At 39.3% G+C, this 16,705-nt stretch overlaps 1 protein-coding gene across 1 annotated transcript in view; it reads left to right on the plus strand.

Moving 5' to 3' along the window:
* The first annotated feature begins 654 nt into the window (after nt 1-654).
* The window catches only part of SNX2 (sorting nexin 2), a 29,858-nt gene continuing 13,807 nt past the window's right edge, over nt 655-16,705 (plus strand). The window contains exons 1-4 of the mRNA XM_068176565.1: nt 655-808; nt 7,833-7,950; nt 15,203-15,366; nt 16,531-16,597. Coding sequence (XP_068032666.1) covers nt 701-808; nt 7,833-7,950; nt 15,203-15,366; nt 16,531-16,597 — 457 coding nt within the window. The 5' untranslated portion in view covers nt 655-700. The remainder of the gene's footprint in view (nt 809-7,832; nt 7,951-15,202; nt 15,367-16,530; nt 16,598-16,705) is intronic.

Below are 16,705 nucleotides of genomic sequence, written 5' to 3' on the forward strand. Positions count from 1 at the left end.
ACCCCTCTGACACAGAAAAAAAACATATAATAGGTTTCTGTGGCCACAGATCTCTTTAGCTTGACTATAATTACAATGCTACTTTGAATCAAAGAAGCTAAACTTCTCACATACCCTTCTTAATGAGTGACCAAAAATAACCAAGCTAACTTAGGGAATTCTGCCTCTTTAACTCTTCTTGAGAAGGGTAAGGGGCTGAGGATGGGGAAGGGGCCGTGGATGCGGCAGGGGCCGTGGATGCGGCAGGGGCCGTGGATGCGGCAGGGGCCGTGGATGCGGCAGGGGCCGCGGCAGGGGCCGTGGATGTGGCAGGGGCTGTGGCAGGGGCTGTGGCAGGGGCCGTGGATGTGGCAGGGGCCGTGGATGTGGCAGGGGCTGTGGCAGGGGCTGTGGCAGGGGCTGTGGCAGGGGCCGTGGATGTGGCAGGGGCCGTGGATGCGGCAGGGGCCGTGGATGTGGCAGGGGCCGCGGCAGGGGCCGTGGATGCGGCAGGGGCCGTGGATGTGGCAGGGGCCGCGGCAGGGGCCGTGGATGTGGCAGGGGCCGTGGATGCGGCAGGGGCCGCGGCAGGGGCCCAGCAGCGGCCGCGGACGCGGCGCGGCCTGCGGACACTGCCCCGCCCCGCCCGCCGCGGTCACGTGTCGGCGGGGCGGTGGGGTGGTCACGTGAGCGCGGGGGCCGCGCCGGGCCGGAGGGGAAAATGGCGGCAGAGCGGGAGCCGCCGCCGCTGGGGGAGACGCGGCCCGCCGACCTCGAGGAGCTGGAGGACGGCGAGGACCTCTTCACCAGCACCGTGTCCACCCTGGAGGTGAGGAGGAGAGCTCGCCCTCCGCTGCAGGCCCTGCGCCCCTGGCCGGCCCGGGGCCCGCCGGGCCCTTCCCTCCCGTACCCTCCCTTCCCCTCTCCTCCCCGTCAGGCCGCCGGTACCTCGCTCCTGCCCGGAGCCCCCTCACTCCTGCCCGGAGCCCCCTCACTCCTGCCCGGAGCCCCCTCACTCCTGCCCGGAGCCCCCTCACTCCTGCCCAGGCCCCCGCCCTGCCACTGCCCCTGCCGACCTGGCCTCCGGCCGCGGCCCCACCGCCCACCTCTGCTTCGGCTACTCGGTGCTTCCCTCAGGGAGAGCAGGGGGCTTCTGCTGCCAAGAGAAGTTCAAAACTCTTTTCTCCAAGTACCGCCGTTTTCCCTTCTTTTACCCTCTTCTTGTGCTGCCGGGGAAATATTCTCACCTTATCTCCTTCCAGTTTCGCTGGGGTATGGGTGCCGTGGGTGTGTGTGTGTCTCCGCCTTAGACTTTTGAGTGGATTAATAACGACCCATTTTCTTTGTTTGGCCTCTTTCCGAGGCTTCACTCCATTTCAGTTTCCAAATCTTATAGAAACTTATTTATCTCTGAGGTTTCTTCCAAGGGAGCCGAGGCAGTGCTGGTTGGTCTGCGGCGGTCGCTGGGACCTGCTGGGAAAAGCACAAGGAGACATGAGAAATGCTTATGTGTTCATTCGTTGTAGTGGGAGCCTTTTTGGCACGTTGTTGTGGTCACGTTCCACCTACGTGTCTTGCCAGTATCTTCTGGAAGAACTTTATTCTTACTGTGCATAGATTTAAAAAGAAAATTGTTCTGTTCCTCTTTTCCTGAAGAGTTTTCTGTCTTTGACCTTTACAGAAATAGTATTGGTGCATATTTCTGTGGTATTACTCTGGCTGTTGTCTGTCCTTAACAAAAAAACCGTGCAGTATACAAAGAGGGTTTTAAATGTATTTTAAAGTCACTTTTCTCAAGCTACTTTCTTTTTTTTATTTCTTTTTATAGATGCATAATCTGTGCATTGGTAGAAAAAGGTCTGTGGAAAAAATGCACTGAAGGAATAAGAAATGATGTGAATATGCAGTTGACAAGAATTGCATGAGTAGACTTCTGTGCATCTCTGTGTGACATATTGTGTATTACTGGAGTCTTTTTCAGTGCACGGAGAAAGACTGCAGTGTAACACAAACAATGTTTTTATTGATGTTGTCTGGAACTAAAGCTGCAGGAGATAAGATAGATGTAGTGTCCAAATCACAATTACCATGAGATTAAAAAGTTACTGAAACTTGTCTAACTGCAAACATTGGCAAAGAAATGGGCTTTGTATCAATTGCTGATAATTCCACTGTGCTGCTTTGTTTGTGTACACATTCTGTTTGGAATAGAGTCTCTTAAGTGGAAAGGGGAAGCCTTGTTGCTTAAAGAGAAGCTTTTAAAAGCTGTGTCAGTAAGCTTTTTCTGACATCAGCATTTTGAGTACTGCCTTAATCTTGAGATTTTCCTGCAAATTTGGAAGGAAGATGTAATGAAAATTGACTTTGGACTTCTTACTAGCTTGAATATAAATTGGTGGATTCAGTGTATAGAGTATCATAGTCCAGAGAAAAATGATTGTCTGATGGTGCGGGCCTAGTTAAACTTTTGTCTTGAGTGTTACTTTAATCTGGTAAATATTCATCAACAAAGTGATTATAAATGGCAGTGGGAGTTGTATAGTAACAACAGAATGGTGTCATGCTTTTTGTAGTTAATGTATTTGGTTGCTGATACCAGAAGTGAGAGTGTGGCAAAAGACACTGAGGTCCAAACCCAATTTACATGAGGGCTTTGGTAGTTTGAAAGGATTCCCAACTGGTTTATCTTGGAGCTGTCTGTTTGCTTTTAGCATGATTAATTTCAGTTCCTTCCTATTTTATTTTGCTTTCATTCTCTTGGCAGTTCACAAAACGTGTGCTGCACCTTTCCTGTCTAGAATTCAATTGTGTAGTGGAAAAGCCATGTGTTTTCTAATGCATCTTTCAAATAGCTTCCATATTAACAAAGTTTCCATTTGGAAAACACAGACTAAATTGCTTTTGAAAAAAATATGCATTTAGTGTAAATTGTGAATGGCAAATATGTAGCATTTAAGTATAGAGAGGCATAGTTACTTCAGTGGATTCGAATGGAGAATATTTTCTCTGTGCATGTTGTAAAAAAGTTAATGTCTTGAATTTAACGCTCTCAATTGTAGAAAACATTAGAAAGATCTCACTGGGGTGTAACAACTGGGATTTATGGGGTACAGTGGAAACACATTTGAGGACTTGAAAATTTGCTGTATGGCAGAGAATGAGAACTCTTCCTTCCTGTGGTCTTAGGACTCCAGTGAACTGGGAACCAGGTTGGGCAGCAGCTTGTCTGAGCTGATGGGATGCTCATTTTATTTTCAGAGGTCCACAGTGCTTTTGAGTAGGAGAATGAGAATGATTATTTTGTTTTCATTATGCCAACTGTATTGTGAGTCTGGACAACTGCCTCTCTTGCATTTAAGGTTTCTGAGAGGTTTCCCTTTAGCTGCCAGAGTAGCTTTCATTAGTGAAAACAGCCAGGATGAGTAATGTAAATGGTTTAAACCAAAATTGCATTTACAGTGATAATCAGTGGTGAGTTCCATGTGAATAATATTGCTGGTTGTTATAAATATGTGCTGGTTGGCATCTGCACTGCTCTCATAGGTATTAGGTTTTTGTAGCTCAGTGTCTTCCTGAGGTCTAGGTAGACTTATCTACTTGCTAAAATTTCAAGTCATAGATGTTGGTGGGGTTTTGTTTTGGTGTTTTTGTGGGGTTTTTTGTTTTGGGGGTTTTTTTGGGTGTTTTGTTTTCTAGTTGGGTTTTTTTGTTTTTTTGTGATGTGTTTTTTTTAAGTTTTTGTTTTTTTGGTTGTTGTTGAGTTTTGTTTTTATTAAAGGGTGTCCATGATTTGCACAGCAAGAAGTTCTGGAAGTTACTTGTGCATTATGAGAAGACTCACTCCCTATTACAAGTTTAATCAACAAACTGCTAATTTGCTGTCTGTGTACTCTGCTCCCATTAGAAGGGTCCACAAACAATTGCATGAAATTCAAATTTGGTGACATATGTGTAAGATATACATTAGATTTTCTGAAAAAATGGTCGCTGTTACTCTCTTTTCACCATTTCTACCTTCTTCCTCCTTCATGCACCCGTCTGTGTCTTTGTAATTTTCCTTATTTATATGTTGCACCATTTCTTATTTCATTTTTCCTAAACTTCTCACTTATCTCTGTATTGCCAGTCTGTCTTTCATGAAGGTGCCATGTGAACACAGGAACCTAGGCTGCCATCTACTCATTAAAATATACATTTACATTCCCATACTCCTGTTTGTTGGTGGGTTTTTTTAAATGGAAAAATACATGGAGGAACTTGAAAATAATCAGTAAGCAGTAGATGTGGTAATTTATCAAGGACTGTCATTTAGGGCAGGATGTATAATAATCTCATTGCCAGTTGATAAGTTTATGTTAAAGATCTGCACTATCTATTTGGTTTTTGTACATGAAGCAAAGCACTAGATAGCCACAGAAGTCCAGATGGCTTTAATAATATCCATTCAGTTTAACAGCGGCCATTACTGTGGAAGCAGTAAAGCTCCCATTGGAATATCAAAGAGTCCTTCAATATTGTACTATACCTTTGCATAAAGCTAGGTCTGTATCCAAGATTGATTGGTGTAATTCTGCTGAAAATGTGTGTCTCATGACTTGATCTTAAATCCAGGCTGTAATGGAAGTAATGTGGAAATTCATTCCAATGTGTATCATCTTGTATCATCTTCCTTTCTGCTACAAATGACACTGTCCTGCAGTTGAGCGTATTATCTCTGCCCACACTGTGATTTGTGAGCTCCAGTAACCCTGTTTCAGACAGTGAGCTGGGTTAACCTAAACAACTACAATATTATGATGGCCACCTTTTGTCAGCCCTCTGTGTTTTGACTGAGGGAAGCTAGGAGGGGCTCATGCAAGCAGAACTAGTTTGGGGGGTACCCTACTATTAAGAGAAAGGAGGATATCCTAAAGTCTAGAGCTATAATTTCAGCCAGCAGAAAATGCAAGATCTTGTTCTTGTTTCTTCATAAGTCAGAGCTGTAAAATACTTGGTTATTGCCTCCAGGTGTAATGAACAAAAAAAGAACAGAAAATAGAGCTTGTTATTGACATTGTAAATTGTAATAGGCCCATAGGCATCTTACCAGAAGCTTGTTCTCAAGAAAAACATGGCAGGATCCTGACTGTCCTGCATATCTGGATGTCCTGGCCATTGAGAATCTCAGTTATTGGAGGCTTCACCAAACCTTCAGCTCAGGACTTGTTCAGAAATTTCACAGCTGTGTACATTTCAGGAAATGGATGTGTTTGTGACATTTTGTGAATCCTTGGCATTTAGTAAGTTTAAAGTTTCTAAATGGCTGTGCTATTTGTCTGGGCCATGAGATTTTTGTTAGTCTCATGTCTATGTCTTGTCTGATAAAGAGATTTTCACTGCATTAACTACTGACTCCTTTGACAGGCATTTTCATTGGCCATTTTAGCTGTATTTTGTAGAGATAAAGAAGCAAAGCTAGGGTCCTGTCTTCTAGCTCTTATCCATAGAAGACTAACTGAAACATCTTAATATATTGTTCACAGGCATGGGTGCTTTTTTGGTTTTTGAGAGGCTGGATAACACTTTCTGACCCACTGGCTGTGCAAAATAATCAGGTTATTAGAAATTATTGACTCAGTTTTTGATACATAGGGGTTGTGCCTTGCTGGGTTTTTGTAGTTGCCTGAGAACTATACCCATTTTGAAGAGAAGAAACTATACTTCATTGCAAAACTCTTAAATAAACTGATGCGGTGTTCAGACCATGAATAATTTTTAAGATGCTTCTACACATTGTCTTTTTCTTATAAAGTCACAACTCTTAGTGAATGTAGTTAAACCCATTCTTGATTCATCTTGTCTGAGAATACAGCTGTTTAAAAGACCAAAGATCTGCAGAAAGATTAGTAGACCAGTAGGGACCTTATTCACCTGTCAGCTTGTTTAAGTTTATTTCTATCTGGCATTCATGACTCCCCCTGGCATGGGAGAGAAGAATTAGAAGGGAAAAAATGAGAAGACCAGTGGACAGAGATGAAGAAAATTTAATGTGTAGAATAAAAGTTGTGTTTATTCACCTCTTCCATGGGCAGGCTTAGCCATCTCCAGGAAGAGAGAAGTGTAATGGTGACTTAGACAAATGTTCTAACTCCAGGTATCCTCTCCGTCCTCCTTCTTTGCCATAGCTTTGCTGAGCACGGTTATGGTATGGAATATCCATCTGGTCAGCTTTGCTCTTTAGATTTCTGAGGTGCCTATAAAGACTATAAAGTCTGTTTAAGTCTTCGCTGTTCACAAAAATTCTCATATGGAGTTTGGAGAGAGCTGCCTGTAACTGCTCTACTAACTACAGATATGAATCCTGGTATCCAGTGCAGAAATATTGGCCTTAACTGTGCCATTGGACAGGATCTTTCCCAGCTCAGTAACAGAAAGAGATTAGGTGGCATGTATTTATAGCCATTCTTAGAGGAATCTCTATCTTTCTCTGAAGTGGAAATACCTCTGTATTGACCTTTGGTTAACTTGTAACTTTAGGCATGCAGATATTTCCATGGGGTTGATCAGATTTAAGTGTTCAAAGTGAATTTTGTGTCTGATAGAGTAGTTTTGTGATTAGAAGCCAGGTATAGTCAAAAATAATCATTAGTAACTGAAATAGCTACTTCCAATAAAACTGAGAAGATAGACTGAGGGAATAGCTTGAAGGTATAAGCATTCTCTAAGGGCTCTCTTCCCCCATTCATTAAGCAAGAGCATAATTAAGTGATAAAGCAGAAAGCTCTCTGCTTTATGTGCTATAAAGGTTCAGGAAGGCTTTTTTTTCGTGATGTCTGTTTTTCATGGCAATGACTTGGCAAGCACAAACCTACATGCATTCTGCATTTGTGACAGTGTGGGACTCCCACTGTGTCCTAAAACTCCAGTCTGTCAAAATGTAAATGGATTGCTGTTCAAAGCTGAATAGCAGCAAAACTGGTTTGGAATGAGCACCTATGATGTTTCAGTGAAGAACTGCTTTTGCTGATAAGACTTTAAACTTCTTGAAACTCAAGCATTGAGAAATCAAGCATTTCCATGCTTTTCTGTTCTAACTGGAATACCAGGTTTTGAACTTGCCCTTCTACACAGCACTGGTGGGAGAGACAGAACATTTCTTGTGAAATGTGCTACTTCTGAGTTGTGAAATTGCTTAAAACCTTCGGCTATTAGGTGTAATACATACTCATTTGTGGCCCAGTTTCAATATTGCTTTAGTTTTCCTTAGTGTTTTCAACAGGGCAAGTTCTAGTCTTCAGTGAATTAAAAAATTGTATCTGTGGCAAGCTCAGCTTCCATGTACAATACATTGTGATCCTCTGATCCTCTGTGGCAGTAATCCAGTTGCATAGCTAACAAAATTTCTCACAGCTCCAAGCAGCCTTTAATTATTTGGGTGGGATTAATACGTTCCTTTCAATCACAGAGCACTTGGAGATTTCTTGATTGCTTTTTGGCTATGTACAAATCCAGATTTAAATCCAAGCCTTTCCAGGAGGAACCTAGTAATCAAATTACATTTGGCATTAGTAATGAACTCATTCTAGATCATTCTGTAGCAGCTTTTGTTTCACATTAATCAAACCTGAAGAAACTGTTGACTGTTTTTTCTCTCAAACAAAGAAATTAAGAGCTGTTGACTAGCTCATATCTTTTATTTGTTGTTGCTGTGCTAGGAATGGGAAATGGAAATAGCTGACAGAGTTCCCTTTCTGTACATCTTCTTTTGTCTCTTTGCAATGAAACAATGTTGCAATAATTCTTATATACTGACACATGGCAACTGGTTCTCTGGTTCTCTTATAAATATTTCACTTTTTTTTTTTTAAACACAGTCAAGTTCTTCATCTCCAGAGCCAGCAAGTCTTCCTGCAGAAGACCTCAGCACAAACTCCAATGGTCCAAAGCCAGCAGAAATCATGCTGGATGGTGACAGAGAAGACCTCTTTGCTGGTAATGACTGTTTTCTTCTAGCATGCCTGCACAAACCCTTTCATCCTTGGACTGAAATAAGTGTGCTTTTCTGAGATGGAGAATTGAAACCTTTTAAGTAGTTTGAGAGTGTTGTACAGGTTTTTTCTTGTGAAAAATGTTGTTAGTTGAGTTTGTGTATAAGTTTCTCTGTGATGTGTACTGTCAGTGTGTAGTGTGGAAGCATTAAGCTGGTCACTAACATGTTCTACTGACAGTAAGAATAATCTTCATAATTTTGTGATTCAAAATGTTCAGATCTTTTTGTGTGGAAATGCATGACTTGAGTTCCTTTCTTGTTTTCTACTTAATAATCATGCATAAGCTGTCCCAGTCTTTTTTCTTGTTCTAAAGAGAGATAATTCAGATTGTATTGCAAGTATTTCCTTCCTTATACTCTTGTTTTAATGGAAAGGTAACAAACTGGCACATAGGACCAGTCCTGTCACTTCAGTAGTGCATGGTTATGTCTCTGACAGTTGACAGTATTACATGCTTTAGAAAAAGATGCGAAAGTTCTGATTAGTGATCTGTTAATAGACAGAACGTTTCTAAAGGTTCATAAATCAGTTGCTACTTCGGTGTCAGTTTTCAACTATCCTAACATGGGCTATTGTTGCTATCAGTTACAGTTGTAGGAACATTACCTATTCAGGAAAGGAGCTGGAATATTTGGAATATATTATGTGCATAAGATGATTCTGAATGTTACATCTCAATACTATAATTTTCCCTATTACTTCATATTGAGTTAGTCAGCTGACAGTCTGCTTTAAATACAGTCATCTCATCCTCATTGATTACCTGATGTAATCATTCCAAAAGAAACTTTATAACCTTTAGTTCTGGGTTATTTTGTATAAACGCATATATACACATGCCCATTACATTTGTTCTCAACTTGCGTAATTTGTGTGTCCATGTATTTGAACTTGTTTGTTCATGACACTGTTAGAATATATTGACAAGTGTGGTATCTCTCTGAAAGTTTTTTAAAAGAAAAAAGGAATAAAGGATAGAGGGGAAATATTCCTTTTTTTCCTGCATTTGTTTTGCCTTATAACTTACAAGGACCATAAGTGCTTTAGCAATGTAGCTTTCTAGAACTAGTCGGTAATTTGGTTATTTAGCTTCAGTATATAAAGCCAGCTTTTTATAACCATAGAACCATCTGGAGTGGATATTTTAAGAAAGCCAGTTCTCCTTTGGATAATAGTAAGAAAAGAAAAAAGTAGACTGGAGTAAATATTGAGGGGAGTCAGACAGAAGGAACAAATGTTTGCAGCCAGATTATTCCAACTGAAATGAATGCTGTGAGAATAACACAAGGAATAGATTTAATGAGTTTGGGTTTTGCCATGTAGGACATTCACTTAACCACTTGCATCACTGAACTGAAGGCATCTAACACTGCACATCTACCTCATCTGAGACTGGTCTTTTGTAGTTCAATTTATAGTACAGAGTGAGTCTAATACTCTCAAATAGAGGAAAAAACAAATGTGATTTATGGAGCATGAGATAAAATATGATGTTTTTCACAGTTTCCTGTTCTAAGCAAAAAGTTTGTATAAAGCTGTTGAACCCAAGTAATGAATTCAGTGTTTGTGTCACTGCCATTCTGAAATGACATTCTGAAAAACTGTGTTGAATTTCAGTTCCAGTGCTGTGCACTCACAAGTATAACTATTTTTTCATTTCTTAGGACTGTTTTACTAGACATTATAGAAACAGTGTGAGAAGGCAAGATGAGATACCTGATTTCTTGCTTTCAGCATGATTGCAAATGTCGGGCTTTCTAGGAAAGCAGAATTTAATTTAGAAGTGATTGTGACAGGGTTTTTCTTTGACATGTTGAAATTCCAAAGAATCTTGACTTGGCACATCTTATAGTGGAGAGGAATAAAAAATGAAGCTCCACAGCTTTGTAACTTCTGTTGTTCCTTCATATTGAATTATTAGACACTTCAAGATCCAGGTAAAGGAAATCATGTTTGTGGCTTCTGAGAGGAATGATTGCCATTCCTCAGGGTCAGAAATAATTATAGTTTTTCAGTCTTGTAAAAATTGTGATGGTATGCCTCTGTAGACTTAATAAAACTTTTCCTTTGTTCCACCTCATATTACAGCCTAATGGAAAAGAAGGTGAATCAGTACAAATTTTCTCTACAGCTTTAATGCAGGACAGCACCTGGGAAATGGTTTAGGCTTTTTTTATTATGTTTAAAACTTCTTTGCTATTATGTTTCTTTGGCAGCTACAGAATAATATGTGCAATTTAGATATTCATTAATTTTTCTATGGTAACTTATAACTGAACTATTAAAACAGGGTCTCAAAAACTGAAGAAATGAGATTTTCCTGCTGTCATTGGAGATGAGTAAATTTTGCTGCTTTCTTGTGGTTCTTGGTTCTGTAACAAAGCAAACTGTCTTGCTAAACCCACTTAAAAACTTTCACCCTTAGAATAAAAGTCTCTATGTTGATTATTTGACCAGAAGAATTACTTTATCTTGCCTCATAGAGCTCTTACATGCAGAGATTTTAATGGTCAGTATTTCAAATGAGGCAGTATTAAGGGTATCTTAAGGAATTTGGAGATGTCTTAAAGCTTGGTTGTCAATAACCTGCTGTTGTACAGGGAAGAGCTGCATATTGAACTAGTCTTCCAAAATGTTGACCCAAAATTCAATGTATAACTGCACAAATATGCCATGGACTACCCATGAAGGGCATAGTTGTCTGTGCCTTCTACTTCTGGTGCTCATAGAAGAGCACTAGATGGTGAACTCATCTGTGAAGTTTTATCAGTGTTCTGTCACCTTCTTCAAAAAAGTGGAAAACTATAATTTTTCCTCTCCTCTGTCAGGTAAAAGATTACTGTTATTTTGTTTTTTCAGCTCTGAAATGTGTTTGGGAATGGATCATGTTATGGAAGTGTCTAGCTATCGTGTCCTGAGGAGAAGTCACTGTGTTGGGGACAGGAGTGATACTTGTTTTCATTGGGTTGTTTTTTTTGGTTTTGTGTTGTTTGGTTTTGTGGGTTTTTTTCCCCTTTAGGCTTTTTTCTTGGGATTTGAGACAGAAAAGGAGGTGATTATTCTCTGATCCAGACAAGATATGTTCTTCAGGCACTTCTGAACAGAAAAGCTTCTATGTGAAGGTGTCTGTCAGACCATTGTCATGTAATGTGTCTGATATGAAGAGTTTGTGCAAATGCTTGCTGCTTTTTAGAATCTGCTTGTTCAGTTATTTTGCAAGAAATAAATGCATGAAAGCATGTGAACCTACAGTTTTGAGGTCAGAAGGTGGTCATATTAGTGTGTGACTGTTGCATTAAAACCATTTCTGTTTTCATTTAGGTTATGTTTAGTACTTCTGATATAATAATAAGGACCATGGGCTATGACTTTGGTGTCGTAATTTTTAGAGTCAGTTCAGTTCAATAAAGTCTCTGAAATACTACAGTGCCCAGAGAAGCCTTTTTTAATAGCTTGTGCTGTGTTCTACATAACAGCTTCTGCTTAAGTTTACTTCCAAATTTATGTGTTCACATGGACAAACTTTCAAAGATAATTTAATCCAATGTAATCATTCAAGCCATGTCAGAATGTTAAAGGTCTCACATTTGGAAGTGTGACTAGTAAAGATAACTCGTGGCCAAAGTGAGCTGCTAGTGAAGAATAACAAACTTGCATTTTCTAAGATGATACTTCACAAAAACTGCTGGTGAAAAATAAAGAAACAAGCTCTGTGTAATGCTGAGATTAAGGCCTTTACTTGAGTGTTGATAGAAACTTGTTGTGGTTGGCTGTAGAATGTTAATTAAGCATATGTAGTTGTCTCCTACAGCAGAAAGACATGTCTTCATGTTCTTTTGGAGCTAAGCAACTTGACAGTGATCCTGAACAAAGACTGTTCATACTGATTGTAAAGTATGTATTTCTATCTAGCAGTCTACACTATTAGGTTGGTGGGTGTACTTAATATGTTCTGATAACTCCCATAGCTGATATTAAGTGTTGGATCTCAGTATTTTCCTCCCAAAAGTTGGACAGAGCAGTTCCTTGCCTCTTTAAGTGAGATCTTAAGCTCTTGAGAACTATCCTGGAAAAGAAAACATCTAGATTTCCTTTTTCATGCTAATAATGATACTGAATATTTTCAAAACCAAACAAAACCCATACAAGCACACAAAACCTCTCAAACCCAAAACGAACAATAAGCTACACCACAAAACCACAACTTCATACTAAGTTTTCAGGTGAAGATCTAAAATTAATAGATTAAGCAAATGTTTCTGGAAGTGCCATAGTTTCTGCTGTGAAACCTACCATATTGATGTTTCCATGAGGCAAAAAAGCACACTGTAAAACAAGCAGAGGAATTAGCAATAAAACCTTTTAATCAGATGATGTCATCTGATTACTCAAAGTAAAGGGATATATGTAAGAAGCATAAATGCCAGAGTTCATCTCAATTTCATGAGAAATAGATCTTCAGCCCAAGTACTAGATGAAGGTTGCTTTCCTGAGGAGTAAAAATAGCTAGAAGAGCCTGCTGTTTTATATAAAGCTAATGCTTCTTTTTCCTTTCAGAATCCTTGAATATTTTTGTTCTAAACAAAAAACGTGATAACTTTCTCCCTGTCCAACTCAGTCCCATCATCCCCTTTCATATCTTTTCCATGTAATGCTTCTAGATTTGCACAATGTCTGGTGGTGTGCCAAACCTGGTGTGAGAGGTAACAAGAGGGAGAAAGGCATAAATTCCCAATTCTTCCTAAAATAACTGACTTACTGCTATCAAACAAACAGATACTTTTTTCTCTGAGTAAATTCCTTCAGGAAAATAAAAAAGAAACACCAGGCAGCAGCTTTAAAAATTTGCGAATCCTGCTTAGAATTCATTTGATGTAAAACGTAGATCACTTTGTGATACTAATGGGTATGTGGATACAAGTCTAAAAAATAGGAATCCTGGAGAAGTTCTGTTTCATCTGATAACAGCACTGTTTTCTTACTTTAAATTCAGTTTTTACATGAAGTTATACTTTACAGTAAGAGGATTTTGTTCTCAGCTAATGATTGGATTGTTAAGCAACTTGTTTTATAAACCTGTCTAAAATTTGAAGATAGTGGTGGTTAATGGTGTGTTTCCTGAATGTGCTGGAATACAGGTAGTGACAGAAAAAAGGAAGAACTGAAGTGCAATTGCTTTATTTCAGAAATATTTTATATTTCATCATGTATATAGTATGTTGTGTTACATATGTATGTGCATATTTTTCTGAGAAATCTTTCTGTAAAATATTCATTTGTATAACATATACGTTGAATGCTGTTAGCCACCAAAGGAGAGAACTGCCTTTTGTTGAAATGTTCCTGTTCTCCCAATCTAAAAGTTCTTTTGCAACTGCCTCAGCATGACTTCCCACCTGATCTTAGGTTCTGAATTAAAATTCTTTATTGATTTAAGACTCAGTGTCCTTCCTGTGGCATTTGAGGAAAGGAAGCACTAGCAGATACTTATGTTCTTGAAGATTTAGCAGTAAGAGTAAAGCAATGCTATGAAAATAATTATTTTCAAAGAAATGCTGTAGATTCTTCATTCATATTAAAAATGGAGAATATAATGAGGTGCTTGGTTTTAACTTTAGTTTGAAAATACTATGTAATTTGAAATTTGGAAAAGCAATGCCAGCAGGCTGGGGGAATTGATCATTCCCCTTGATTCAGCCCTGCTGAAGCCACACCTAGGGTGCTGAGTCCAAGTCTGAGCTATCCAATACAGGGGAGACATGGACAGATGGGAATGACTCCAGTGCAAGGCCATGAAAATGACTGAGGACATAAAATGTATGGCGTAAGAGATGAGATTGAGAAAGCTAGTGCTGTTCATCCTGGAGTAGGGGCTTGGAGTGGCGAGGATCATACAGCAGATGTAAATACTGTATGGTAGGGAATGGAGAAAAGGCAGCCTGGCTTCTCAGTAGTCCCCACTGACAAAACATGAGGCAATGGCTACACACTGAAAACTAGATAATATATAAGACAAATCTTTTTTTTTTTGTCTTTGGTAGGGGTGAGGAGGTGATGCTGGCTTTTGGGTTCTTTTCCTTGTTGGTTAGGGTGGTCAAGCACTGGCACAGGTTGTCCAAGGAAGAGGTGGTTTCTCCTCCTTGGAGATGCTCAAAATTCATCTGGATGTGATCCAGTTGAGCCTGTTCTTCCTAGTGCTCTGCTTGAACAGACTGGTTAGATGATTTCAAAAATTCTTTCCAAACTCAGCAATTCTGAGTGATATGCTCCAAAATAAAATGATGCGAGTAAACTTTGTTAGCCTCGAGCCAGAGTGAGTGTCTGCTTTGGATTAATGCCTTTTTTTCCTATTTGGTAAGTGCTACCCACAAAAGTCTAGTTTGTGAAAGGACTTGAGGTCTATTGGAAAGTCAATTTTAGTATCAAATGACTGTTCTGTGGTCCATGTTATCTTTTAAGAAACTGAAATTCTTGAATATGTATATCTAGTGAGAACAAAACATTGTTCATTTATTTGAGCTAGAATAGGAACTTCTGTATACCCAGGAAATGTGTAGTTTGCCCGTGGTCAAAACTGGTTAGTGAGATTTGTAGAGCAGGGGTTTGCATTGTCTTTAAAGGCAGGTGAACTGTCCATAGTTTAAAGGAAGTACTCAGTTTCTAGTGAGCTGTTTTAAGCTCCAAAGAGAATGGAGATAGACTAAAGATAATCATAATGTCTCACCTGCTAATACTGCTGCTTTACAGTTAGTGTGGTACTTGGCAGGGGTGGGGATGTGTAACTTCAATTGTTACATGGCTTAGTCTGCTTAGTTACCATCCTATATGACTAAATCAGCTGTTGTTCAGAGTGTGAAACAGGTGATGAAAAAGTGCTGCTCCTGTGGTTAAAAAACTTAATTAACAATATGTCATACAGAAATAAATTATTTGTAGCTTGTGACTGCTTTAAAATACTCTTTACTGAACAGTATACAAAAAAAAGGCAATATTGGTCTTAATTTAACCCATTCTGCACTACAAGCCCAAATGTCATATCTGGTTTTAGCAATGTGTTGAAAAACATTATCCTGCACAAATGGGTGCCATTTATTTTGTCATCATTCTGTATCATGCATGTTTGTTGTCTTTGTGATGCATATCCAACTGTGTTGCACAGGAAATTTATTGCTATACTCAATATGTTTATCTAGAAGCAACAGAAGAAGTTTCATTGGACAGTCCGGAGAGGGATCCAATACTTTCACCAGAACCTACTCCTGCAGTCACTCCTGTAACACCTACCACATTAATAGCTCCCAGAACGGAATCAAAAAGCCTAACAGCCCCAGTGATTTTTGATAGATCCAGAGAAGAGGTATGCTGTAAACTCTAAACTAGAGAAATGTTTCATTTGGATTTTTAAGTTTTACCTTGTCTTAAAATGCCAGTTCCTAAGTGTTGGTGCATGGCATTATACCTTGCTGTTTGTTTTGCAAAAGAAGCTTAGTGTGAATTTGAAGAATTCACTTCTGAGGTGATTATATTTGAGATATGTAGTCTTAGGAGAATGAAGTTCTATTCCTTCAGAGTAGATACTTTAAGAGTATTTGTAAGAGTCTTTGTAGGAATAAGCTATGAACTTGATACATAAGAAATTATATTATTGTAAAATAACTCTAACATGTTACAGTTTCACCTTGTTCCTAATGGGGAAATTGAACAAGCAGTTTTTAGCATTATCTTGCATGCTAACAAACAGCTGAGGGCAATTGTAGTCTTAACATTTCTACTTACTTTTGGTGTTCCAGTCAAAGCGTGAACATTGCTGAATGCCATTCATTCTAGAGAGTTCTCTTACCAGACAGTGACTTTGCAAACAAGACTTACCCAAGACTCAAAGATGCTTGCTTCTCCAGATACTACATTATGGCATTTGATTCTGATTTTGCCCCCTTGAGCCCTGGTATTGTCCCTTCTGCCATGGCATTTCTTAAGATCTCTCTTTTTAGGTATAGTACATGAAGGATTATGAAATTCTGGAAGAATAGAACTCAGACAAGTATCAGAAAATTTTTCATCTGTTGCTTTTCCCTTCCCAAGCTCTTCTGCTACAGATACTGTTAATGAAGAGGAATATCTGTTCTTTGATTACAGACACATGTAAGCATTGCAAATGAGAGTGGTTGTGAACCAGTGTCTGCTGGCATCGTAGGTGATACAATGAACAGACCCCTAAGTTTCCTGTACTGAGAGCTTTTGCAGGAGGTCTTAAAACTGAAATCACAGGACCATTTAGTTTGGAAAAGACCTTTAGGATCATTTGAGTCCAGCTGTAAACTTGTCACTACCAAGTTTACCCCAAGAACTTTGATTGCAGTCACAGTCAGTGTTGGAAAGTATATTAACATTGGGGACTGGAAATGTTTCATAATTACACAAACATACTGACTTTTTCTCCTTCCTGTATATCCTTATCCTTTTACCCATAGATAATATGGATGTCCATTACCTTGTTAAGTGTGATATATCTTTTTCCTAGATTGAAGAGGAAGCAAATGGAGATTTGTTTGATATAGAAATCAATGTATCAGACCCAGAGAAAGTTGGTAAGTTCCTTGAGCCTAAAAATTCATATTGTAGACTGTCTTTTTCCTTGAAGACTATTCCAAGATCTTAGCATGATTTCCTCTTTAGTTTTCCTTTGGCAATTTTTA

Source organism: Anomalospiza imberbis, chromosome Z, assembly GCF_031753505.1.
Source record: "Anomalospiza imberbis isolate Cuckoo-Finch-1a 21T00152 chromosome Z, ASM3175350v1, whole genome shotgun sequence".
NCBI classification, from domain to species: domain Eukaryota; kingdom Metazoa; phylum Chordata; class Aves; order Passeriformes; family Viduidae; genus Anomalospiza; species Anomalospiza imberbis.